The sequence below is a fragment of the Physella acuta genome, unplaced genomic scaffold (assembly GCF_028476545.2).
Source record: "Physella acuta isolate Inbredline_101_S28 unplaced genomic scaffold, ASM2847654v3 ptg000367l, whole genome shotgun sequence".
NCBI classification, from domain to species: domain Eukaryota; kingdom Metazoa; phylum Mollusca; class Gastropoda; family Physidae; genus Physella; species Physella acuta.
The window spans coordinates 486,721-514,215 of record NW_026731886.1 but is presented as its reverse complement, the minus strand read 5'-3'; the positions used below and the strand labels follow the sequence as shown (position 1 = coordinate 514,215).

The window sequence follows — 27,495 nt, the reverse complement described above, 5'->3', positions numbered from 1 at the left end:
CCGCGGGCCGTAGTTTGGAGACCCCTGATTTAACTCAATGCTCATTGATTTTCCTTATTGCTAGATCTAGAAGAATTATCTAGAAGGATTATCTAGATGGATAATCTAGAAGGATTATATAGAAGGATAATCTAGAAGGATTATATAGAGTTATTATCTAGAAAGATTATCTAGATGGATTATCTAGAAGGATAATCTAGAAGAATTATCTAGAAGGATAACATAATTGTGCTCTACACACACTGGAGTTCAGTCATACATTTTTCTTCTATTGCTGCACAGGGTCCAAGAATCAGCAGTGCTCATGTCAGGGTCAATGTCCAGTCAACATGTGACAATGTTGTCAAGGTCAAGGTCTAGTCAATGTATAACAATGTGGTCAAGGTCTAGTCAACATGTGACAATGTGGTCAAGGTCAAGGTCCAGTCAACTTGTGACAATGTTTTTGACCCTGACTTTAGTCCTGTCTTGTTGTGTTGGTCAGGGAACAACCTTTTCACTAAGTGAGCTCAGTCAGCTAGCAGGTAGGTTCAACTATTTCATAGCACACTAGACTAGTAAATACAGTAGATCAAATACTGACTAAAGAAGTAAAGAATGCCTAATTAAGTTGTACCGAAACCAGTAGATTGACCAATACTTAAAAAATGGGCTTGAAATTATAAGGGGTTACTTAAATACAATTTTTTGAAAACTATATAAAAATTAATTTTAACCCCAAAATGTGATCAGCTAAAAAACCAAATTCTACTTTCATCAAAAATGTTCATTTAATACATATACATTTGCCACACGTTATTTTTTCTTAATATGCTCAGTTGTTTTTTTTTTCAATTTTTTACAAATTAATATCTGAAGTATTTTAAATAATTTCGACATGTTTGGAACATAAAAGTAAGTACTAAAGAGCAAATCAGTGTTTGAAAACAATTTAGGTTTTCATGAAAATCTGAAAAAGCACCCACCGTTTTGAACTTTTTGACATTTTTAAAAAACACTTAGGCTTTTTTATCTATGCATTTTAAGCAATTAAATTTAGACTGGTTATATATGAGCATATTTTTTACTATAAACTTTTTTTTAGCGCAATTTCCATTCTGGAGAATTGCGTTTATTAACTCGTCATTTCTGGGAATGGATGGATGAATGAATGTATGAATGTATGGATGAATGTGTGTCCGCAGCTTTAAGTTGTATCTCCTCCTCAACGAAGCAATATCGAGGACTAGTTCCAAAAGCAATTTTGTTAAGCAAGTTACGAGGATGAACATAGGCCATAAAAATTCCGGGTTTCTTTCATGGATTTCCTGGAAAAGCCAAAAAACCTCGAAAAAATGCAGTTTTTGGCCCATATCTCGGCAACCAGACCACTTTGCGACTTGAAACATGTACCAATTGATTCCTGCCATAATTTAGAACAATATTGCCGAAGAAAGTTTTCAAAAATATCCTTTCGTTCGGTCAAAAAATTTTTTTGAATTAATTAAAATTTGGACCGAATTAGTAGGCATTTTATGCAACCACACCACACGCGTCATCACGTTCAATAGCTGCGCCATCACGTTCAATATCTGCGACATCACGTTCGGTAGCTAGGCGCGCAATGGTTTTTAGTCATGTTACTCTATTGTAAATAAAACATGTAAAATACTGAATTTTTTTTTAATAAAAAACGTTTTAATAACTAACCAATGATTTTACTAATCCTGCTCTTGATTTACGCTACGACAGAGCTATTTTTAGATAACATAAGGAAATTGCGCTAAAATTGTCACTAGACTTTTTTAATTACTTGTTTTCTGTGAAAGCCATCAAAATTCCCTCATGATAAAAGTTTTATTATAACTGTAAGAAAAAATACTGTAATATGGTGGGAATCGTATAATAAAAAAAAAAAACTAGGCTTTTAGTGTTTAAAAATGTAAACTGAGAAAAATAATAAAACTAATAAAAACAAGGTCAGAAAAAACACCAGTTCTGTGTTAAGCTAGTTGAGAGCTTTGTGTGTTTACAATTTGACGGAATTTATAATTATGAATACCAAACAAATACAGCTTTTCAATGATGCCAAATACAGTATGATGGCATATATCAAACATTTCATAGAGAACTTGTAATATTGGAAATATGATTTTTTTTTATATACATAGGGTCATAATTTTTTTTTTTAAACACAAACATTTTTTTTTTCTCATTTGGATTCTTATTTACTGAATTAAGAAGAATTGGACAAAGAATCCAAAAGTGCAAGAAACCCATTATGGAGAAAAATAAGAATTTCATGATTTATTTTTCTTGTGCATATCCAAAAAAGCTGCTTTGGAAAAAAAAATCCCTATATCACAGGCTATGTATTGATAGATTTTGTTACATTGACAGGAGTAGATCTCCCAACACTACTGTCTGGCAGTGACTACAAGCTTGTGGGAGAGGAAATAGAGTTGACCTGTGTACTCAATCAAAAGGCTTTGGACAACAATTTTACTTCTGGTGACATCTTTTTTATGCACTCTAACATGACAGTAAGGAAACCATTACACTTATGTTATTTTTTATGCACTCTACCACTACAGTAAGGAAATAATGATACAGCTGCCATTTCTAAGTGCTGGTGTAATAAAAAGTAAAGGCACATAATATGTGGATATGTTAGACACAAGTTTACTTCATAAATATTTTTAATTTTTTAATTTGATAAGCCTAATGTAGATTATAAATATTTGTTTAAATTTGAGCCACACTTCTCTGTAAGAAGAAATATACAAATAAAATGTAAATTACACTAAACAATTACGTTTTTTTTAAAGCTTGAATCACTACACTTTGTTTTATGCATTCAACTCATTGAAAATAGTAGCTGAAGTTCCTACACAAACATTGCTCACCACTCCTACTCAGAATTCTTTCAGAATTTTAAAATTAATTTTTTTTTAAAGTATTGTCGGGATAAGAAATAGAATGTGTAATAAGGCGGCATAACCTAATATATGACAGTCATGTGAAAAATATGACATAACCTAATATATGACAGTCATGTGAAAAATATGACATAACCTAATATATGACAGTCATGTGAAAAATATGAAAGAACCTAATATATGACAGTCATGTGAAAAAAATGACAGAACCTAATATATGACAGTCATGTGAAAAATATGACAGAACCTAATATATGGCAGTCATGTGAAAAATATGACAGAACCTAATATATGACAGTCATGTGAAAAATATGACAGAACCTAAAATATGACACAGTGTAATGTAAATGAAAGTTTGTCCACCTCCAACATTTTATTTAATTAACATTGTTGTTACACAGGGTAGAATGATGATAACACTATTTTTAAACTACGTTGATGAAAACTCTTCTTGAATCAGGCCTACAGCCAGCGCCAGTGTATTCCTCCAAGCTTTGTCCATATAGTCAACACAACAACATCAACTCTCAGACTTCCTAATGTCACTCTAGCTAATGCCGGAGAATATTCGTGTTATGTTGATACCCTGCCTTGTGGAGCTGGAAGACAATTGGAGATGATTGCTTCTACTGATGTTCAGGTTCAGTGTAAGTCTTTCAGTCAAGTTACATTCATCTTGTTTTTTATCACGCTAGATAGGCAGTCAATTTATATTGATATGTTTTTACCACACTGAATAGGCAATCAATTTATATAGATAAGTTTTATATCACACTAGATAGGCAATCAATTTATATTGATAAGTTTTTTATCACACTAAATAGGCAATCAATTTATATTGACACCCTATAGTAACATAAATGTACTCTTTTGAACCTGACGGTTCATAGGGCAGATGAAGTAGAGCTCACCTGTTTCAGTGATCTTTCATGTGATAGATACAACACATCCCCTTTATAGCACTTGTATATTGACAAGTTTCATGCTCCATATGATAGATGCCCCCCCCCCCCACTTATATATTGACAAGTTTCATGCTCCATATGATAGATGCCCCCCCCCCCACTTATATATTGACAAGTTTCATGCTCCATATGATAGATGCCCCCCCCCCACTTATATATTGACAAGTTTCATGCTCCATATGATAGATGCCCACCCCCCCCCCACTTATATATTGACAAGTTTCATGCTCCATATGATAGATGCCCCCCCCCCATATATTGACAAGCTTCATGCTCCATATGATAGATGCCCCCCCCCCTTGTATATTGACAAGTTTCATGCTCCATATGATAGATGCCCACCCCCCCCCCCCCCCCACTTATATATTGACAAGTTTCATGCTCCATATGATAGATGCCCCCCCCCCCCATATATTGACAAGTTTCATGCTCCATATGATAGATGGCCCCCCCCCCCCCCCACTTGTATATTGACAAGTTTCATGCTCCATATGATAGATGCCCCCCCCCACTTGTATATTGACAAGTTTCATGCTCCATATGATAGATCCCCCCGCCACTTGTATATTGACAAGTTTCATGCTCCATATGATAGATGCCCCCCCCTGTATATTGACAAGTTTCATGCTCCATATGATAGATGCCCCCCCCTGTATATTGACAAGTTTCATGCTCCATATGATAGATGCCCCCCTTGTATATTGACAAGTTTCATGCTCCATATGATAGATGCCCCCCCCCTTGTATATTGACAAGTTTCATGCTCCATATGATAGATGGCCCTCAGAACGTGACCAACATGAGATGTGTTGTGTATGAGATGGAAACAATGACTTGCACCTGGCAACATCCTGTCAGCTACAACATGAAAAACACAACTGTGTCTGTCTACTATAACTCAGATCCTTCCATGTAAGTTAACAAACACAATGCTCTCTAGGCCTATGTCATTAGTCTACTAGTTTCTCAATGATCTTTCTTAAAATTAAATGAGAATAAAACCTTTCAATTAACACACTTCTGAAGGCTCTAAATGCAAGAAAAGATTTCACATTTTCAGTTGCTTAAGTCTAATAATTTAAGTGACAACCATTTTATGGAAATAACTTACTCCAGAAATAATTAAAGAGACACATGTATGTCTCTTTGGGTCACATAGGCCCAGTATTGTAGGATCTAAGCTAAAATACTTTGCCTTTAAACCACCCATACTGTAGGATCTAAGCTAAAATACTTTGCCTTTAAACCACCCATACTGTAGGATCTACATTTATAATGCCATGTCCTTCCACAAATTGTTATAAGTCAAATGTTTATTTCCATCTAGACCATTTATAATGCCATGTCTCTCCACAGATTGTTATAAGTCAAATGTTTATTTCCATCTAGACCATTTATAATGCCATGTCCCTCCACAAATTGTTATAAGTCAAATGTTTATTTCCATCTAGACCATTTATAATGCCATGTCCCTCCACAAATTGTTATAAGTCAAATGTTTATTTCCATCTAGACCATTTATCATTCCATGTCCCTCCACAAATTGTTATAAGTCAAATGTTTATTTCCATCTAGACCATTTATAATGCCATGTCCCTCCACAAATTGTTATAAGTCAAATGTTTATTTCCATCTAGGCCCTCAAATATAGCTCCATGTCCCCAACTGAGTACTGATAGCTGTATATGGGATAGCAACACCTTTCGTTCAGTACCCTACCATATTGTGATCAATGTTACAAATATAGTCAGAAATTCTACGGCTAGCAGCCACTTTACAATTGATGTCAATCAAATACGTAAGTGACATGCTGTTCTAGTTTGAGTGTGTTATCAATTATTTCAACGTAACATTTATATATTAGAATACAAGTAAAATATTTCTACTTAATAACACCATTGTTTCAACAAACAAAGCCTATATTCACCATTATTGCCATAACAAGCAAGCTATTTGTTCCAGTAAAGCCTATATTCACCATTATTGCCATAACAAGCAAGCTATTTGTTCCAGTAAAGCCTATATTCACCATTATTGCCATAACAAGCAAGCTATTTGTTCCATTAAAGCCTATATTCACCATTATTGCCATAACAAGCAAGCTATTTATTCCAGTAAAGCTGGCCCCTGTGGAAGGTTTGACCCTCAGTCCATCTTCATCTCAAGACTGCTACACCTTGACCTGGACAAGTAAATCTTTGTTTACTTCAACATGTATAATCAAGCACACATCTAAGGGACACACAAACATAAAGGTATTTTTTTTTATTATGCAGTATGATCTATTTTCTTCATCATGTAAGTTTTGTCATCGTAACTAAAATAATCTAAAATGTTTATTTTGATTGTGCACAAAATATGAAATACTTTAGATTAACCCTAGGTTTAATTTCAGACACACGACTAATTCTGCTGCCATACATTCCATTTGAGCTCCTAAATATTTTGACCTAGTTTTAAACTAGATCTGTTTGTCCATGTTTAACCTGTGATTTTGTCCATGTTTAACCTGTGATTTTGTCCATGTTTAACCTGTGATTTTGTCCATGTTTGACCTGTTAGTCCATGCTTGACCTGTTAGTTTGTACATGTTTGACCTTTATACATGTGTATGTTTGACCCTTTAGTTTGTCCATGATAACTACAGATCAGACAGCAACTTCTAAGTTGCTATCATTTGAAAAGTTTGACTATCCAGTCAACATTCTGCCCTGTACTGCTGTCATAGCTGTATACTTTCCTTCCCTCTCTGATGGAAATATACTAATTTTGTTTGCCAGAAGAGATACATAAAAAACATTATAATAAGCTTTTATACAGTTATGCACTGAAAAGGAGAAAATAAATGTCTTTTAAAAAATATTTAATAATACACTACTTTTTAAATAACAGTTGAGAAAAGTGTGGGGCGCTTCTTAAATTTTAGCAAAGGTGTTCAATTGATAATGTAGTGACCCACTCTTTTCTTTACATTTATTAAAATAGTAAAGTATAATTAAATATTTTTAAAAAATCATTTATTTTCTCCTTTTTAGTGCATAATTACAAATTACATAATAGCTTGTTATTAAAACATCTTTTATGCAACTGAGTGAAAAAAAATGTACTTTACAATCACCAGGAAAATGTGGAGGCCAAAAGATTTGAATTCTGCGGTCTGAAACCTTATACCAGCCATAGTTTCTCTGTGAGTTGTACCCCCAGTGGACTTCATTCTGGTTTCCCAAGTGATCCAGCACTTTATGAATATACAACACCAGAGAAAGGTAAGGAGTTATCTACTCCTTGACATCTTTACTTTTTGTTTTGAATGATTCTTGTCATAATAACTCATATTAATCTTTAATAAAGAGGCAGTGATCTCCCCTATACATCCTCTTGCACTCTATTTAACAGTAAGGGGTCATCCATTTATGACGTCCACAATAATTTGGAATAAAAGAACCCTCCCCGTCCCATTCATATGCATACACTTACGATAAACACCCCCCTTCCATGTGGACATCTACAAAATTTAGAAGACCTCTCAAAACATGCTGCTAAACTACTAATACATTAACATTAAATGTTTCTGTCAATACCAAACAAAAACATTAAACATTTGACTTGGTATTTAAATTTATTACCAACAATATTTTTAAAATTGAAGATGCTGTAGACCGACCATTTTAATGTCTTTTATGGCTGTCTAGCTATTAATGACTATATGTGTTAGGGTAAATTCGGCTATATTACATTTACTCAACTTTACGCTACACGTGTTTCCGTAAAAAACCACACACACACACACACACACACCCACTTTTGTTGAAGTCGCTCTGACCATGAGCCCCACACACTTTACAATGCAAGCACATTATACACATGCTGTTATTTAAATATCTAATTGTAACGTGGTTAGTTTGAATTTTTTTTTTTACTTGAAAAAAAAATAACTAGATCTGCGTTAGAGTCTAGGATTAATTGTTTTTAAACTTATGCTTTAATTGTTTCAAATGTTTAAAAAATAAACTTGAAATACTGTGAAATGTTTTTAAACTTACGCTTTAATTGTTTCAAATGTTTAAAAAATAAATTTGAAATACTGTGAAATGTTTTTAAACTTATGCTTTAATTGTTTCAAATGTTTAAAAAATAAATTTGAAATACTGTGAAATGTTTTTAAACTTATGCTTTAATTGTTTCAAATGTTTAAAAAATAAATTTGAAATACTGTGAAATGTTTTTAAACTTATGCTTTAATTGTTTCAAATGTTTAAAAAATACTGTGAAGCGTTTTAGACAATTGCCACAGTCACTGCCCCCTACCCTTCCGATTGAAAAAAAAAATCTACTTTATTTTTTATAGGCAGGCAGCATACAGTTACATTTCTGATAAATTTATTCACCCGTTGTGCTCGGGATATTCAACACGACAACTGTCGATTTAATGTATACCTGCAGACCCCCCCCCCCCCTACACGCGTCCAAAAAAAGTCGATTTTTCCTAACCGGGCTGCGTGTACAAAAAAATTAAAAATTTTGTCCACCTAACATAAACCGTGCTTTAATATTTGGATTTTAAGAACATCAAGTAGCGTAATACCACTTCCAACTAATGGAAATCATTCAAAAGGGGATAGAAAATTACAATTTGATTTAATACTTGAATATGACATTTTGTCAACCTATTTTAAATCAAATGGTACATTGTGTTCATGTAGACAATAAAATTCACAAAACTAAGTTTTACCAGATCTGGAAGGATGTACGTCAGCATTAGTCAAAATCTCAATTCAGATTTTTTTATACGATAACTATACATCTTTTATATTTCGTATACAATTATGTAGGGAGGTGTAAAATGGAGAAAACTGTCAAAATGCTAATAATTCAGCACTTCTATTTTTCAGCATGATTTCAATATTTCCTCTATATTTATATAGAAGAAATTAAAATGTAATCTTCTGTAGAATGGGATTAGGGGGATGGGCGTGTTCAAATTTGTTTTCACATGCTATATAGGCCTACACACACACACACAGACATTTAGGATATATATATATATATATATATATATATATATATATATATATATATATATATATATATATATATATATATATATATACATATATATACTAGCTACATACACTTGCTCCACCAAGGTGAATCTTTTTTAAATGTACCAACATGGGAACAGAACAAAACGAAACACAAACACAAAAGAAATTCCAAACACACAAATACACATTGCAAACACAAACAATGCAAACACTAAAGCAAACTCAAATGCAACACATAAAGACATACACTAAAGAAAACACAAACACAAAAGAAAACGCTAACACAAACACAATGCAAACGCAAAAAAAACCCACAAATGAAAACGCGAATGCAATACCCAAACTCAAAGGGTAACAAAAATGCAAACATGAAAGAAAAATGGAGATGCTTTATCAATGGCTTTACCAAACAAATGGCTGTGTATTCCAATAATAATATTTTCACAGGCGTCCACGCAAGTTCACATTAACATTTTAAAAAATTTAAATAGCAATATTCAGTGTGAGTTGACTTTCTTTTTAATTTACGTCCTCTGGCAAAATGTATTAAAGATTTTAATGAATGAATTTGCTGGTAAACCATTTAGTTCTGCTGGCAGCTGTAACTGATATTTTTAACTTTCAGCCCCTGATGTGGGACCAAGCATTACAAATGGCAGTTATAATTCAGTGACATGCAACACAGGCAGGAAAAACATAACCGTTTATTGGAAGGTAAAATTGACCACATGTAGTTTATTTGTTTGTAAGCTAAAAGATAGAGTTACATTACACCTTTTCTTAAAGTTTGTAATCCTCAAAAATGTTTACATGGAGAGGGGGTTGGTGGTATGTACATAGGTATAAAGTGGGGTAGTGGTATGTACACAGGCATAAAAGGTGTAAAATTTATAGCTACCAACACTTTTTTAAATGCCATCTAGTTATATATATCCAACAAACTTATATATCTGTACTTCGCTACAATAATAGAAATGGCACAATGCTCTGATGGATGTCCTTGTGTATGCCTCCCTTTTGTGTGGATATGGATATTCCCTTATTCCTTGTGGCAGTAGGACTTTGGTGGGAATATGTTTATTTATGAAAATTAAACAAAAGTTTAAAAGGCGCAATGCTCTCAGAAACGTCTGCCCTAATTTCCCATTCCCCTATCCCAAGCACAAATTGATGCACATGTTTTTCTGGGTGTCCTCCCCCAAAGGTAGAGCCCTCTCCATGCACAAAATACAATCCTGAGACATTCACCTCTATTTCCCTCCTTCCTGACCTGTGATGTCATTTAATCCATTGAAACACATTTTACTTGTCCAGGGAGCACACTCCCCAGCTCCATGAGCTAAGGCAAAGTGGCTGTACTGATGACTGACTGACACACTCCCCAGCTCCATGAGCTAAGGCAAAGTGGCTGTACTGATGACTGACTGACACACTCCCCAGCTCCATGAGCTAAGGCAAAGTGGCTGTACTGATGACTGACTGACACACTACCCAGCTCCATGAGCTAAGGCAAAGTTGCTGTACTGATGACTGACTGACACACTACCCAGCTCCATGAGCTAAGGCAAAGTTGCTGTACTGATGACTGACTGACACACTACCAGCCGCCTAATATTATAGATATATGTATATATATATAATAGGATATATATCTTATTGTTGCCGATATTGCAGCTTGGATTTTTTTTAGAATAAATATAAAAGCTTTTTATTATAAAATATCAGGTTTTCATGATCAGATTTTTAGAAAGTCTGTTCTCTTTGCTTTCAGCAAGTTCCTGAGTTTGCCAGAAACGGAGTGATAAAAACCTATATTATTGATACTGGAAATATGACAGAAGAAGTCGATGCAGGAAAATTTGAAGCCACAGTTGAAACAGATTGTAATACTTCAGTCATCCAACTTTTTGCTGTTAATGGAGCAGGACTGTCTACAACTCCTTCAGTACTGCAAATCTCTAATTTAACTGGTCAGTTCATCTGAGTAATGTAGGTGAATCTAAGATAGCCCTGAGACGATGAATATGTTTGAATTAGAGAAGCAAATTAAAAATTGAAAAAAAAACCTAGCGTATGCCTACCACCTCCAAATAAATAAGCTGTGTTTTGTTTATAAAATAGAAATTAGGTATTAAAATTGGTATGTCGATTTTACATTCTGTGTTGTATTGAAAAACAAAATTAATTAATATTTTGAAAAATATAATTTATGCTTTTAAAACAACAATGTAATAAATCATTGGGGTTGAATTTAATTGCAGAAAAAGAACTTTTGGTGGATTAAATGCAATCCCTAATAAAAAAATATGTTTACAAAACTATTTAATTTTTAGTACCGCCAAATTTTGAGAAAATGTTTTCTGTTTTAAATTTTTTAGTGCCACCAAATGTTGAGAAAACTTTTTCTGTGTTTTAATTTTTTTTAGTGCCACCAAATGTTGAGAAAACTTTTTCTGTGTTTTAATTTTTTTTAGTGCCACCAAATGTTGAGAAAACTTTTTCTGTGTTTTAATTTTTTAGTGCCACCAAATGTTGAGAAAACTTTTTCTGTGTTTTAATTTTTTTTAGTGCCACAAGATATTGAGAAAACTTTTTCTGTGTTATAAATTTTTTAGTGCCACCAAATGTTGAGAAAACATTTTCTGTATTCCGAAACGATGAGAACAAGACATTTCAAGCTGTGTGGGAGTCCAAGAAGGACAATTCTACCTACATCATATTTTGGTGTTTTAGAACTAGCACTTCAGCAAGTTGCCAGGTAAACGTTATTGCCAGAACAGCTAAAAGTATGTTACAAGTTTGGTGCGTAAAAAAATTTGTTTAGTTTGAAACATAGTGCAGGGCTCGGCTGTAGGAATATAGTCAGGGGGGGGGGGGGGGGGGGGGGTCAGAGAATTTTTTTTTCAAAAAGATCAGTTTAGCCAAACCTTTAATAGAAGAACTTGAATTAACTTTGGCATGATGTTTTCTAATTAGATCACGGGTTCCCAACCTGGGGGTCGCGACCCCCTTGGGGGTCGCGGAGGTCTTTCTGGGGGGTCGCCAACGGGTATTCTAAACCTTAGTAATTTGAAACAAAACATAAATATTTAGAAGAATTTTTGAAATTCGGCTTCATTAACATCACTGGAAATGTAATAGAGAAGGAACAAAGCGCACTGTACAAAGTTGTTCTCAGTCACGAATCTATGAAATCTTCAAAACTAAAACGCCATTTGAGACGAGTCATTCGGAACACACCAAAAATATATGGAGTTCTTTCGTCGGTAAGAAGCTAGTTGCAAACGCAAAAGACTTGATCGAACAGGAATTTTTCACCAGCATTAGTGCAAGCATCAAATGAAGTCGCGATAGAAAATGCCAAGCAAAAAAAAAAAAAACAATTGGAGAAAATCTCATCAAATGCTGCATGTACGTAGATGTTAAATAACACATTGTTATCGAAATTAAGCTTTCACCATTGTTTGCTTTTCAAGTTGATAAATCAACAGACGTGAGTTCGTGTTCGCAGTTGCTGGTCTGTGTCTATATTCATGCGGATGATAGCAAAGAAGAGTTGCTCTTTTGTGAAGATAGCATGGAGAAAATAAATACCTTTTTTGAAACTGGATGATTAAAATGGGTTAGAACGGCTGTGGGGGTTTGTACGGATAGTGCGCCATCTATGTTTAGCTCAAAATCGGGCTTTCAGAAAACAGAAAAGATTTAGCTCCCTAACCACTGCCCTAACCAATCGACATCAAGAGTCCATTGCTAGTATAAGTCGTAAATGATATAAAATCTGGAGCCTTCAAAGAACTGAGCAAAAACATTAATATAGATCACGAGATTCTGCTCTTCTACACTACAGTACGCTGGCTGTCAAACCAAATGTTGTAAATTGTGTTTTTGAATTGAAATCTGAAATCAAATTGTTCTTGGAAGTGCAAAGGAAACAAGAGTTTTTGGTATACTTAAAACGACATAGAGTGGTTGGAGAGAGTATCATACCTAGCAGATGTGTTCGAACATCAAGATAAGCTTAACCTTAAGCTTCAGGAAAAATGAACGAATATTATAACTTTCCAAGATAATCTCGGGGCATTTTTATCAAAGCTGCAAAATTGGTAAAGAAAATAAATCTTGGAAATATTGTAAATTTGAGAAATTCTGCCGTGTGGTAATGAATCTGATTGTGAGATAATTAAAATTTTGAAAGAAGCGATTTCTGGGCATCTAGAATCTCTTGAAAACGAACTGCATCGCTATTTCTCTGAGCTGAAAAAAGAAGAATCTGCATTTACGCATTACTCATTCTCTTCTTCCCTTGATGTTGCCAGTATTCCCGATGAATTACAAGATGAATTTTTTTATTTGCAGAATGATTCCGAGTAAGATGAAAAACTGCAGACACAATTTTGGTGTAGTATTCACCATTCATACCCAAACGTAAAATTGATTGACTTTTCGAGAATATATTTTCAACACTGTTCTTCGATTAAAAACAAAATTAAGATATTAAAATGACATAGGTTGGCGTTAACAAAGGTTTAGTGAATAGTATGCAATTTTACTCATGCTATTAAAATAGTTATCAAGAGTAGTTCATATTGAAAGTCTACTAGAAAATCTTATTTTAGTGCGTATTGATTTCCATACTAATTTCGGCTTTTTAATTCTATGGGGGTCGCGGGTCACTTACTTTTTATAAAAGGGGGTCGCCACTCGAAAAAGGTTGGGAACCACTGAATTAGATGTTTGTTTTCTAGATACAGTCTGAGCTCTATTTTTAAAAATGCCTATTAGAGCAATATAATTTAGTTGTGGTCCATACCTTGTTTGTTGAAAATATAAGTAGGCATAGAACTAGCTATCCCATCTTTGGCTCAATCATGGAATGTCATGTGCCACCATGTCAATATTGTAGGGTGCTTTTTAAAACAAACGTATGTGCCATAGTGCTGACAGGATAGCCAGGGGCACCAAATCCCCCTGTCAGGCATGCCTGATTTAATAAACGACTATAATGCCCCATCTAAATCCATAGCTTATCGCACTCTTTAAAATGAACATATGCACATTAGCCCTCATAGGAAAGCTTGGGGAGCCAGTGCGAAATTTGAAATTTTTTCCCTCTGTAGTATTCTTATCAACTCATCAAAGATTCATGGCCATGGGATAAACTGTTTCATGCCACATTTGACATTTTTTTAAAATACCATATACAAATAAGAATCACACTGCACCCTGCTGGGGCGTCACCCTTGCAAAATTGAAAACAAATTTCCACAGAAACCTCCCCTGGAGTATTCTCAACATCTTTACAATTTTTCATGGCGATCATATGAAAGGTGTTGTAATGCATAAAAGGACAAAACAAACCCACATTCTTTCATTTTTATTTTCTCGTATAGAGGAAGTATTGTAATCACATGAAATTTGGACAGTTTTCACAGTTTTACACCTCAGTACTTTATAATATACAGAGTAAAGGGGACTTATTTTAATTGGGTAAAAATACTAAATCCAGATTTATCAAAATCTCGTCATTTTATGTGCAATTGAGTCGGAAAAACTGGGCTTTGCAATTTTCGCCGTTTGTGTGTGTGTGTCTGTGAACACGATAACTTGAGTACCATTAAGCTAGGCTGATGAATTTCCAATGACCAGAAGTAGTGCATTACTATATATCAGATTTCTCAAAAAATTTATATTTATAAAGTACACTATTATACACATCTGCTCATTTGGTGCGAAATTCTTTTTTCTGCAAGATTCTATTCTATTTTAAAAAGTCGAAGTATTAAAAAATTCATTAAGAATCATATCCAAATCCCAAGTTGCAATCCCCGAAGCAAGAATAATTCAAGAAAGTTTAGGAGAGATGACTGTCGCTTTATTATATATAGATTACAATTAAACAATCAAGCTAAAATAATATTTGTATTTGCTTCCACAGAGTGAAATGTTTTGGTCTCTAGTTCCTGCATCCCTGTCAGATGTGGAGATTCCAGAACCAAATCTCAGCCCCTTGATTCGTGTGGGCATTTCAGTTTTTGATGGAAGACAAGCTTCTGGAATTTTCTGGGCTGAATGTTCATACATACAAAATCCAAGTAAGTTTTTACATCTGACTATCACTCAAATAAACACATCTTGAGAAAACCTAATACAATTAAATCTAAAAGATGCAAATAACTTACTGCCAGAAAACCTGACTGCTAACCCCCCTCCCCACCACCAAGTGATGTGTACCTTCTGTTACCCCCAGATACAGTACCTGCCCCAGTAAACCTGGTTGCCACCCCCCTCCCCACCCACCCCCTCCCCACCACCAAGTGATGTGTACCTTCTGTTACCCCCAGATACAGTACCTGCCCCAGTAAACCTGGTTGCCATCCCCCTCCCCACCACCAAGTGATGTGTACCTTCTGTTACCCCCAGATACAGTACCTGCCCCAGTAAACCTGGTTGCCACCCTCCCCTCCCCACCACCAAGTGATGTGTACCTTCTGTTACCCCCAGACACAGTACCTGCCCCAGTAAACCTGACTGCCACCTCCCCTCCCCACCACCAAGTGATGTGTACCTTCTGTTACCCCTAGACACAGTACCTGCCCCAGTAAACCTAACTGCCACCCCCCCTTCCCACCACCAAGTGATGTGTACCTTCTGTTACCCCTAGACACAGTACCTTCCCCAGTAAACCTGACTGCCACCCCCCTCCCCACCACCAAGTGATGTGTACCTTCTGTTACCCCCAGACACAGTACCTGCCCCAGTAAACCTGGTTGCCATCCCCCTCCCCACCACCAAGTGATGTGTACCTTCTGTTACCCCCAGATACAGTACCTGCCCCAGTAAACCTGGTTGCCACCCTCCCCTCCCCACCACCAAGTGATGTGTACCTTCTGTTACCCCCAGACACAGTACCTGCCCCAGTAAACCTGGCTGCCACCCCCCTCCCCACCACCAAGTGATGTGTACCTTCTGTTACCCCCAGATACAGTACCTGCCCCAGTAAACCTGGTCGCCATCCCCAAACAGAGCTCAGCCCTTTTATACTGGAACCCTGCTGGCTGTGAAGAAAACGCCGTCAAAGTGACAGAATATGTAGTCAAGTACAGGAAAGATGGTGGAAGTGAGTTTTCTTTAATAGCAAGTTCAAATAGTTTGTGTTTTTTTTTCTATGAGTTAACTCAATATGGGCTTATATCTATTACTGAGTTGTGTTGTTACACTTAACGACCCTTGTTATGAATGTTGTGTTTAAATGTTTGGCATCAACTTGGGACAGACAGAACTGTACCATATTTTCTAATCTCTAGAGGCTAATGACTACAGCACACAGACTGTACCATATTTTCTAATCTCTAGAGGCCAATGACTACAGCACACAGACTGTACCATATTTTCTAATCTCTAGAGGCCAATGACTACAGCACACAGACTGTACCATATTTTCTAATCTCTAGAGGCTAATGACTACAGCACACAGACTGTACCATATTTTCTAATCTCTAGAGGCCAATGACTACAACACACAGACTGTACCATATTTTCTAATCTCTAGAGGCCAATGACTACAGCACACAGACTGTACCATATTTTCTAGGCCAATGACTACAGCACACAGACTGTACCATATTTTCTAATCTCTAGTGGCCAATGACTACAGCACACAGACTGTACCATATTTTCTAATCTCTAGAGGCCAATGACTACAGCACACAGACTGTACCATATTTTCTAATCTCTAGAGGCCAATGACTACAGCACACAGACTGTACCATATTTTCTAATCTCTAGTGGCCAATGACTACAGCACACAGACTGTACCATATTTTCTAATCTCTAGAGGCTAATGACTACAGTACACAGACTGTACCATATTTTCTAATCTCTAGAGGCCAATGACTACAGCACACAGACTGTACCATATTTTCTAATCTCTAGTGGCCAATGACTACAGCACACAGACTGTACCATATTTTCTAATCTCTAGAGGCCAATGACTACAGTACACAGACTGTACCATATTTTCTAATCTCTAGAGGCCAATGGCTACAGCACACAGACTGTACCATATTTTCTAATCTCTAGAGGCCAATAACTACATCACACAGACTGTACCATATTTTCTAATCTCTAGAGGCCAATGACTACAGCACACAGACTGTACCAGGAGACTGGAACAATTTTGAGCTGTCTGACCTAGAGACAGACATAAATTACACCATCAGGGTTCAGAGTGTATCCAACAGCAAGCCTGGAGAGGAGGCTGTTACATCAGTCAAAATCAGCCCACCAGGTTGGTGTTAGACTAGATAGATTTGTATCTTAGGGCTGTTACATCAGTCAAAATCAGCCCACCAGGTTGGTGTTAGACTAGATAGATGTGTATCTTAGGGCTGTAACTAAGGGTGGTCTAGCTGCAATCATATCTTGTTGATAGGCATTTAGCACTGAGGTGTTTGTACATCTGCATCAAGTGGTATTATTGTCCTATTTACAGCTAAACTTCAATAATCTAGACTATATTGTTGTTTTACTTACAGCTAAACTTCAATCATCTAGGCTATATTGTTGTTCTACTTACAGCTAAACTTCAATCATCTAGGCCAGGGGTCTCCAAACTTTTCAGCCAGAGGGCCGCATTAACTATCAAATATTAGTTCGGGGGCCAGAGTTTCTTCAAGACATCTCTTCGGGGTGGTAGCACCCCCCCCCCCCCCCATCCCGAAGAACTTGAACCGTCCCCCCCCTTAAAGAAATATAATTTATATAGAAATATATACAAATTTCAATTGTCCCCTCCCCCCCCCCCCCCCCCCAGGAGAAAAAAGTCTGAAAGAAACACTGTCGGTGGACAACAACACTCGAGGTCCAAGTTTGCTCTCAAATTATTCTTCACGTGTTTCAATCTTGAAAATATTTGTTCACACAGGTATCTTGCTCCAAAATTTGAAAGGTACTTTGATGCAAAAGTTTTAATATTAGGAAAATATTCCTTCTGCAAAAAACTTATAAAAAACCACCCGCTCTTCTTTGAACGTGTCTCTAATGACCTCCAGCTGCAGTTCATCTTTCCAACTGGCCACATTTGCTTCAAATGGGTTCTGAAACGGTTTCACTTTTTCTGCCTTTGAATCCAAGTCAGAAAACCGCTACTGAAACTGCAGCTTGAAGTCTTTGATGATCTCGTATGCAAATGACGTGGGGAACTCAGTGGTTGCTTCAGCCGTAAAGACCTTGCAATACTGAGAGTGAGTCAAGTTCTTGGCTTGTACTTGTTCCAAAAACATGACAAGTTTGGATCTGAAAGCCTTTAGGGGGGGGGTGTATAGATCAGAAAATGAATGTCCATCTCTTGAAGTTTTAGGTTCAGAAAATTTAAATGACTATTTATGTTTGCAGCAGAGGCTAATTTCTATACCCACTCTTCATCAGACAGTAAGTACATCAGCTTGTGGCTTGACTTTACTTTCAAGGAAGTCACCTTTTCCTTTTTTAACTTAAATACTCTGCTCAAATAAATTTCTCGGTAAATAAGCCATCTTACTGCTGTGAAATATGGTTAAATCTTGCGGTTCTGTGATTTTATCTTTTAACATGTCTCTGAACTATCTATATCCTCTCCGGTAACAGTGCCATACATTCTATGTAGGGAAGCCAGCTCTTGTGTTATGTTCATCTTTTCATCTACACCTCTAATGAACATAAGCTGTTGAGGTGTGGAACAGCTGTCCAGCAACTGATCCATTACAATTAAAAAATTGCCAAACTTGCTTGCATTTTCGCTATTTGAGTCACGATGTTTTATTCAATGTCTGCAACACGGCGGGCAATGGTATTTGCAAAGCTACATTTTCACATTGTTTTGAATTTTCTGGGCATAGTTTCTCAGCCACCTCTAACAAACATTTATTCCGTGGACAAAAAGATCGCTGCGGGCCGGATGAGAGGACCTCGCGGGCCGTAGTTTGGAGACCCCTGATCTAGGCTATATTGTTGTTCTACTTACAGCTAAACTTCAATCATCTAGGCTATATTGTTGTTTTACTTACAGCTAAACTTCAATCATCTAGGCTATATTGTTGTTTTACTTATAACTAAACTTCAATCAACTAGACCATATTGTTGTTTTACTTACAGCTAAACTTCAATCATCTAGGCTATATTGTTGTTCTGAAAACCTCAAGAAAGTAATTTTTTATCCTTTACAGATGACAGTTCGATAAAAGTCATCATAGTCTCTGTTATTGTCCCTGTTTCTGTCATTTTATTGGGAGTGCTGGCCTTTTATTGTGTGAGGTAAGTTTTTCTCATTTTATTGGTAGTGCTGGTCATTTATTGTGTGAGGTAAGTTTTTCTCATTTTATTGGTAGTGCTGGTCATTTATTGTGTGAGGTAAGTTTTTCTCATTTTATTGGTAGTGCTGGTCATTTATTGTGTGAGGTAAGTTTTTCTCATTTTATTGGTAGTGCTGGTCATTTATTGTGTGAGGTAAGTTTTTCTCATTTTATTGGTAGTGCTGGTCATTTATTGTGTGAGGTAAGTTTTTCTCATTTTATTGGTAGTGCTGGTCATTTATTGTGTGAGGTAAGTTTTTCTCATTTTATTGGTAGTGCTGGTCATTTATTGTGTGAGGTAAGTTTTTCTCATTTTATTGGTAGTGCTGGTCATTTATTGTGTGAGGTAAGTTTTTCTCATTTTATTGGTAGTGCTGGTCATTTATTGTGTGAGGTAAGTTTTTCTCATTTTATTGGTAGTGCTGGTCATTTATTGTGTGAGGTAAGTTTTTCTCATTTTATTGGTAGTGCTGGTCATTTATTGTGTGAGGTAAGTTTTTCTCATTTTATTGGTAGTGCTGGTCATTTATTGTGTGAGGTAAGTTTTTCTCATTTTATTGGTAGTGCTGGTCATTTATTGTGTGAGGTAAGTTTTTCTCATTTTATTGGTAGTGCTGGTCATTTACTGTGTGAGGTAAGTTTTTCTCTCCAGGTTAACCATGTCTGTAACATGTGCCAAGATTGTGTGTGTTGTGTCATTGTGTGTGTTGTGTCATTGTGTGTGTTGTGTCATTGTGTGTTATGTCATTGTGTGTTGTGTCATTGTGTGTTGTGTCATTGTATGTGTTGTGTCATTGTGTGTTGTGTCATTGTGTGTTGTGTCATTGTGTGTTGCATCATTGTGTGTTGCATCATTGTGTATTGCATCATTGTGTGTTGTGTCATTGTATGTGTTGTGTCATTGTGTGTTGTGTCATTGTGTGTTGCATCATTGTGTAATTGAGTTAAAATGTCTTGACACATTTTGTTTTTGCATCTTTAAAATGTCTAGATGACAAATTTTTAAATTTAAAATATCTAGATGACAAATTTTTAAATTTAAAATGTCTAGATGACAAATTTTTAAATTTAAAATGTCTAGATGACAAATTTTTAAATTTAAAATGTCTAGATGACAAATTTTTAAATTTAAAATGTCTAGATGACAAATTTTTAAATTTAAAATGTCTAGATGACAAATTTTTAAAATGTATTTCTTTAAAAGTCTTGACAAATTATGAACCTCTTATGAATCTTTCTGTTTTGGCTGTGTGTTGTAGTCTTTTAATAAATCTGATCTGTTGTGTTCACAGAAAGACTTTACAATCAAGGGCAAAGTTTAAAGATTTATCTAGCAACCCCTCATTGGTAAGTCTATTTATAGTCACCAGCTTCCTCCTGATCTGTCTGGTGGATGTCATAGGCTGGGTGGTCAGGTTCCCATTAGAGTTGGGTGGACTAGAGTCAGGTATCCATTAGAGCTGGGCGGACTCAGGTACCCATTAGAGTTGGGTGGACTAGAGTCAGGTACCCATTAGAGCTGGGTGGACTCAGGTACCCATTAGAGCTGGGCGGACTCAGGTACCCATTAGAGTTGGGTGGACTAGAGTCAGGTACCCATTAGAGCTGGGTGGACTAGAGCCAGGTACCCATTAGAGCTGGGTGGACTCAGGTACCCATTAGAGCTGGGTGGACTCGGGTACCCATTAGAGTTGGGTGGACTAGAGTCAGGTACCCATTAGAGCTGGGTGGACTAGAGCCAGGTACCCATTAGAGCTGGGTGGACTCAGGTACCCATTAGAGCTGGGTGGACTCGGGTACCCATTAGAGTTGGGTGGACTAGAGCCAGGTACCCATTAGAGATGGGCGGACTCAGGTACCCATTAGAGTTGGGTGGACTAGAGTCAGGTACCCATTAGAGCTGGGTGGACTCAGGTACCCATTAGAGCTGGGTGGACTCAGGTACCCATTAGAGCTGGGCGGACTCAGGTACCCATTAGAGTTGGGTGGACTAGAGTCAGGTACCCATTAGAGCTGGGTGGACTCAGGTACCCATTAGAGCTGGGTGGACTCAGGTACCCATTAGAGCTGGGTGGACTCGGGTACCCATTAGAGTTGGGTGGACTAGAGCCAGGTACCCATTAGAGATGGGTGGACTCAGGTACCCATTAGAGCTGGGTGGACTCTGGTACCCATTAGAGCTGGGTGGACTCGGGTACCCATTAGAGTTGGGTGGACTCGGGTACCCATTAGAGCTGGGTGGACTCGGGTACCCATTAGAGTTGGGTGGACTAGAGCCAGGTACCCATTAGAGATGGGTGGACTCAGGTACCCATCAGATCTAGGTGGACTAGTTTCAGGTACCAATTAAAGCTGGGTGGACTCAAGGACCAGAGTCAGGTACCCATTAGAGCTGGGTTAACTCAAGGACTAGAGTCAGGTACCCATCAGTGCTGGGTGGACTAGAGTCAGGTACCCATCAGAGCTGGGTGGACTAGAGTCAGGTACCCATTAGAGCTGGGTGGACTCAAGGACCAGAGTCAGGTACCCATTAGAGCTGGGTGGACTCAAGGATGTCCTACTGACTTAAGCCTGAGATCAGAGCTTAAAACATTGGCTTAGGTGTCATTTGTTCTACATCACCACCACGCCATCAATTTGTTCTACATCACCACCACGCCATCCATTTGTTCTACATCACCACCACGCCATCCATTTGTTCTACATCACCAACCACGCCATCCATTTGTTCTACATCACCACCACGCCATCCATTTGTTCTACATCACCAACCACGCCATCCATTTGTTCTACATCACCAACCACGCCATCCATTTGTTCTACATCACCAACCACGCCATTCATTTGTTCTGATAAAGGTTCCTATTAGGTGAAAATCAATCAACAAAAATTTTGTTGTATGAATATGAGCTATACATGTCTGTATGTCCAGCCTGTCCTGTCTGTCTTTCTGTCTGGTCTGTCAGTCCGTCCGTCGGTGTTTCTGTCTGGTCTGTCTGTCCTGTCTGTCTGTCTGGTCTGTCTGTCTGTCAGTCCGTCCGTCGGTGTTTGTGTCTGTCTGTCTGGTCTGTCTGTCTGTTCGTCTGTCCGTCCGTCTGTGTTTCTGTCTGTCTGTCTGGTCTGTCTGTCTGTCGTCTGTTTGTGTCTGTCTGTCTGTCTGTGTTTGTGTCCTGTCTGTCTGTCTGTCTGTCTGTCTGTCCGTCTGTCTGTGTCTGGTCTGTCTGTCTGTCTGGTCTGTCTGTCTGTCTGTCTGTCCGTCTGTCTGTGTTTGTGTCTTTCTGTCTGTCTGTCTGTGTTTGTGTCTGTGTGTCTGTCTGATAATGCCTTGATTGGTTTCTGCCAACCTCAGGAAGTTGATGAAGGTGTAGCTCTGAGATCTGTCAGTACTGAGTCATCCAGCACATCAGACCAAGCCACACACAGCACAGCTCAACTTATCCAGCAGTCTGTCAGACAAGGTATCCAGCAGTCTGTCAGACAAGGTATCCAGCAGTCTGTCAGACAAGGTATCCAGCAGTCTGTCAGACAAGGTATCCAGCAGTCTGTCAGACAAGGTATCCAGCAGTCTGTCAGACAAGGTATCCAGCAGTCTGTCAGACAAGGTATCCAGCCGTCTAGCAGAGCTCAGCTCATACAGAATCAGGCATACAACCCAGTCCAGACCAACAGTTCATCCCCTACACATTCCTTCAGACTGGTGACAGCTAACAACCATTTCATTGAGCCCATTGAATCCATTGAATCCATTCCTCCCATTGAATCCATTCCTCCCATTGAATCCATTCCTCCCATTGAATCCATTCCTCCCATTGAATCCATTCCTCCCATTGAATCCATTCCTCCCACTCAATCCATTCCACATCCAGTCCAGGATTCTGATAATCCAAACAGTTCTTCGGGTGCTGACATGGAGCAATATTTGAAAATGTACACCAAACCAGACACTAGCCAGGAATCTGCTGGCCCACAAACACATGTCAACACTGCTCCACCTGCTCCAGCTGTCCATGTGGTCATGCATGTGGCAGCTGGTGCGTTACCTCATGGACCAGCTACAGCTGAATGTGAAGATTACATGCACATAACAATGGAGGATGTGGACAGATCTCTGGATGTCACTGACCTCTCAGCCATCTCACCACCTGTTGTTGGACATACAGCACAGGTGACATCAGCACAGGTGACATCAGCACAGGTGACATCAGGACAGGTGACATCAGCACAGGTGTCATCAGCACAGGTGACATCAGGACAGGTGACATCAGCACAGGTGACATCAGGACAGGTGTCATCAGCACAGGTGACATCAGGACAGGTGACATCAGCACAGGTGACATCAGGACAGGTGTCATCAGCACAGGTGACATCAGGACAGGTGACATCAGGACAGGTGACATCAGCACAGGTGTCATCAGCACAGGTGACATCAGGACAGGTGACATCAGCACAGGTGACATCAGGACAGGTGTCATCAGCACAGGTGACATCAGGACAGGTGTCATCAGCACAGGTGACATCAGGACAGGTGACATCAGCACAGGTGACACCAGGACAGGTGACAGCACAGGTGTCATCAGCACAGATGTCAATGCAGTCATTATCTAACCCCAGCATATCACCTACACAATTGCAACCATCAGACAACCTGTATGTTGCTCTATTACCAGCACTACCATCAGACCCACAAAACATAACAAACAGACCCCCAGTTATAGACCCACAAAACATAACAAACAGACCCCCAGTAATAGACCCACAAAACATAACAAACAGACCCCCAGTTATAGACCCACAAAACATAACAAACAGACCCCCAGTAATAGACCCACAAAACATAACAAACAGACCCCCAGTTATAGACCCACAAAACATAACAAACAGACCCCCAGTTATAGACCCACAAAACATAACAAACAGACCCCCAGACCCACAAAACATTACAAACAGACCCCCAGTAATAGACCCACAAAACATAACAAACAGACCCCCAGTTATAGACCCACAAGACATAACCCACAGACCCCCAGTAATAGACCCACAAAACATAACAAACAGACCCCCAGTTATAGACCCACAAAACATAACAAACAGACCCCCAGACCCACAAAACATAACAAACAGACCCCCAGTAATAGACCCACAAAACATAACACACAGACCCCCAGTAATAGACCCACAAGACATAACCCACAGACCCCCAGACCCACAAAACATAACCCAAGGACCCCTAGCTTTAGACCACCCTGATTATCTGCCCATTCCCCCTACTGGGTTTGTAAATCAAGGGCAACAAGCAGCCAACTCTTCTGATAGTTTCAACTCTTTCCATTCCTCTACAGACTCATCAGTTAGCTCCTTTGGTCATTTGGATTATGTGTGAAGGTTTTTTCTTATATAAATCAATGGTACATGATCATTTTATTTATTTGTGAAATGTTTGGTACATCTATCAATTGTACATGGTTATTATAACTGTTTGTGTAATATTGGTACATCTATCAATTGTACATGATCATTTTAACTATTTGTGAAGTTTTTTTGTTAGATAAATCAATTGTATATGATCATTTTTTACGCATTTTTACTGAGTCAAACAAAAGTCATTTATCTACATGATTAATACAACTGAATTCATGTTTTTACATTTACAAGAATTGAACATTGAAAGGACATGTGTTTCTATACATGCAGTTTCTTGCTAGAATGTTCACACTTTGCGATGCCTTTGTTGTTGTATATTTTCTTGTTGGTTTTACACATATCACTCTGTGCAATATTTATTTGTAGATCAGATTCATGAGCTAGTCATCATTTCAATATTTTACATCCAGTTCATCACAAAACAGGTTTCTTTCATCCACTGGTGCTAAAGTGGGCGGAATATTGATTGCATCTAGTCCATCACAAAGGTGGTTTATGAACTCACTGAATCATTGTAATGTTAATTTTACTGTTGAAAGTTTACTTTGTGGTTTGTGAATACTTTCTTAATGAGTGTTTTTATGGAAGAATGGAATGTCCATTGAATATGATGGGGAGGGGTAGGATGATGTGTGCTTGATCTTCTATCTAAACCAGCCTGGGGTAGGATGATGTGAGCTTGATCTTCTATCTAAACCAGCCTGTGTATTCTTACAGCTGCCTGGTTTCCTTCAGACTACTGATGAAAATTAAACCTTGACCTTCAGACTACTGATGAAAATTAAACCTTGACCTTCAGACTAATGATAAAAATTAAACCTTGACCTTCAGACAGCTGATGAAAATTAAACCTTGACCTTCAGACAGCTGATGAAAATTAAACCTTGACCTTCAGACTACTGATGAAAATTAAACCTTGACCTTCAGACTACTGATGAAAATTAAACCTTGACCTTCAGACAGCTGATGAAAATTAAACCTTGACCTTCAGACTATTGATGAAAATTAAACCTTGACCTTCAGACAGCTGATGAAAATTAAACCTTGACCTTCAGACTACTGATGAAAATTAAACCTTGACCTTCAGACAGCTGATGAAAATTAAACCTTGACCTTCAGACTACTGATGAAAATTAAACCTTGACCTTCAGACAGCTGATGAAAATTAAACCTTGACCTTCAGACTACTGATGAAAATTAAACCTTGACCTTCAGACAGCTGATGAAAATTAAACCTTGACCTTCAGACTACTGATGAAAATTAAACCTTGACCTTCAGACTACTGATGAAAATTAAACCTTGACCTTCAGACTACTGATGAAAATTAAACCTTGACCTTCAGACAGCTGATGAAAATTAAACCTTGACCTTCAGACTACTGATGAAAATTAAACCTTGACCTTCAGACAGCTGATGAAAATTAAACCTTGACCTTCAGACTACTGGTGAAAATTAAACCTTGACCTTCAGACAGCTGATGAAAATTAAACCTTGACCTTCAGACTACTGATGAAAATTAAACCTTGACCTTCAGACAGCTGATGAAAATTAAACCTTGACCTTCAGACTACTGATGAAAATTAAACCTTGACCTTCAGACAGCTGATGAAAATTAAACCTTGACCTTCAGACAGCTGATGAAAATTAAACCTTGACCTTCAGACAGCTGATGAAAATTAAACCTTGACCTTCAGACTACTGATGAAAATTAAACCTTGACCTTCAGACTACTGATGAAAATTAAACCTTGACCTTATCTTACATACAAGTCAACTTTGACTCTAGATTGTTGTACAAAGATAATTTGATAAAACAATTTTTCAAATATTGATCAAAGTTTGGTTACCCATCTATATTTATCAACCTTGGGTTACCCATCTATTTATCAATGTTGGGTTACCCATCTATTATTTATCAACGTTGGGTTACCCATCTATTTATCAACGTTGGGTTACCCATCTATTTATCAATGTTGGGTTACCCATCTATTTATCAACCTTGGGTTACCCATCTATTTATCAACGTTGGGTTACCCATCTATTTATCAACGTTGGGTTACCCATCTATTTATCAATGTTGGGTTACCCATCTATTACTGATTAACGTTGGGTTACCCATCTATTATTTATCAACCTTGTGTTACCCATCTATTATTGATATCAGCTGTGCCTCACACTTTTCTATGCTCATTTAAAGTGCTTTTTTCTCATGTAAAAACAACTAGCCTCAGTCCATTTTTTGACCGCAGCAAATATTCCTTGGTTTATGATAGGCTACACTATGTGTGAAGACACAAAGATGAATCTCAGCTATTTTCCTATTTAATGTTGTATTTTTTTACCTTTGTTATTTCCCCTGATATAAATTATTCATCTGCTTACTGCTCATCAGTGCCATAGAAACTAATAAAAACATTTCACACCATCAAAACTATTTTTTTATTTTCAAATCTGGTCAAATTTTCTGGTACAAGAGTATTTTATTTTTTGTGAGGGCTACCTTGTGGAGTGAGGGCTACCTTGTGGAGTGAGGGCTACCTAGTGGAGTGAGGGCTACCTAGTGGAGAGAGGGTTACCTTGTGGAGTGAGGGCTACCTAGTGGAATGAGGGCTACCTAGTGGAGAGAGGGTTACCTTGTGGAGTGAGGGCTACCTAGTGGAGTGAGGGCTACCTTGTGGAGTGAGGGCTACCTAGTGGAGTGAGGGCTACCTAGTGGAGAGAGGGTTACCTTGTGGAGTGAGGGCTACCTTGTGGAGTGAGGGCTACCTTGTGGAGTGAGGGCTACCTTGTGGAGTGAGGGCTACCTAGTGGAGTG

The 27,495-nt window shown here is 37.8% G+C and overlaps 1 protein-coding gene across 4 annotated transcripts in view; it reads left to right on the top strand.

The window, feature by feature from the left end:
• LOC131941615 (uncharacterized) overlaps positions 1-25,681 on the top strand; it is a 34,805-nt gene extending 9,124 nt beyond the window's left edge. For 3 of the 4 annotated variants that reach the window (XM_059300943.1, XM_059300944.1, XM_059300942.1), the window contains 17 exons: positions 283-524; positions 2,380-2,522; positions 3,379-3,565; positions 4,660-4,795; positions 5,521-5,681; positions 5,999-6,138; positions 7,005-7,149; positions 9,554-9,642; positions 10,700-10,898; positions 11,544-11,686; positions 14,867-15,023; positions 15,911-16,048; positions 17,060-17,218; positions 19,134-19,221; positions 20,552-20,606; positions 22,609-23,679; positions 23,854-25,681. In XM_059300943.1, coding sequence (XP_059156926.1) covers positions 283-524; positions 2,380-2,522; positions 3,379-3,565; positions 4,660-4,795; positions 5,521-5,681; positions 5,999-6,138; positions 7,005-7,149; positions 9,554-9,642; positions 10,700-10,898; positions 11,544-11,686; positions 14,867-15,023; positions 15,911-16,048; positions 17,060-17,218; positions 19,134-19,221; positions 20,552-20,606; positions 22,609-23,679; positions 23,854-24,639 — 4,039 coding nt within the window. In that variant the 3' untranslated portion in view covers positions 24,640-25,681. The remainder of the gene's footprint in view (positions 1-282; positions 525-2,379; positions 2,523-3,378; positions 3,566-4,659; positions 4,796-5,520; positions 5,682-5,998; positions 6,139-7,004; positions 7,150-9,553; positions 9,643-10,699; positions 10,899-11,543; positions 11,687-14,866; positions 15,024-15,910; positions 16,049-17,059; positions 17,219-19,133; positions 19,222-20,551; positions 20,607-22,608; positions 23,680-23,853) is intronic. The other variant, XM_059300945.1, reaches the window with a different exon arrangement.
• The last annotated feature ends 1,814 nt before the right edge of the window (positions 25,682-27,495 follow it).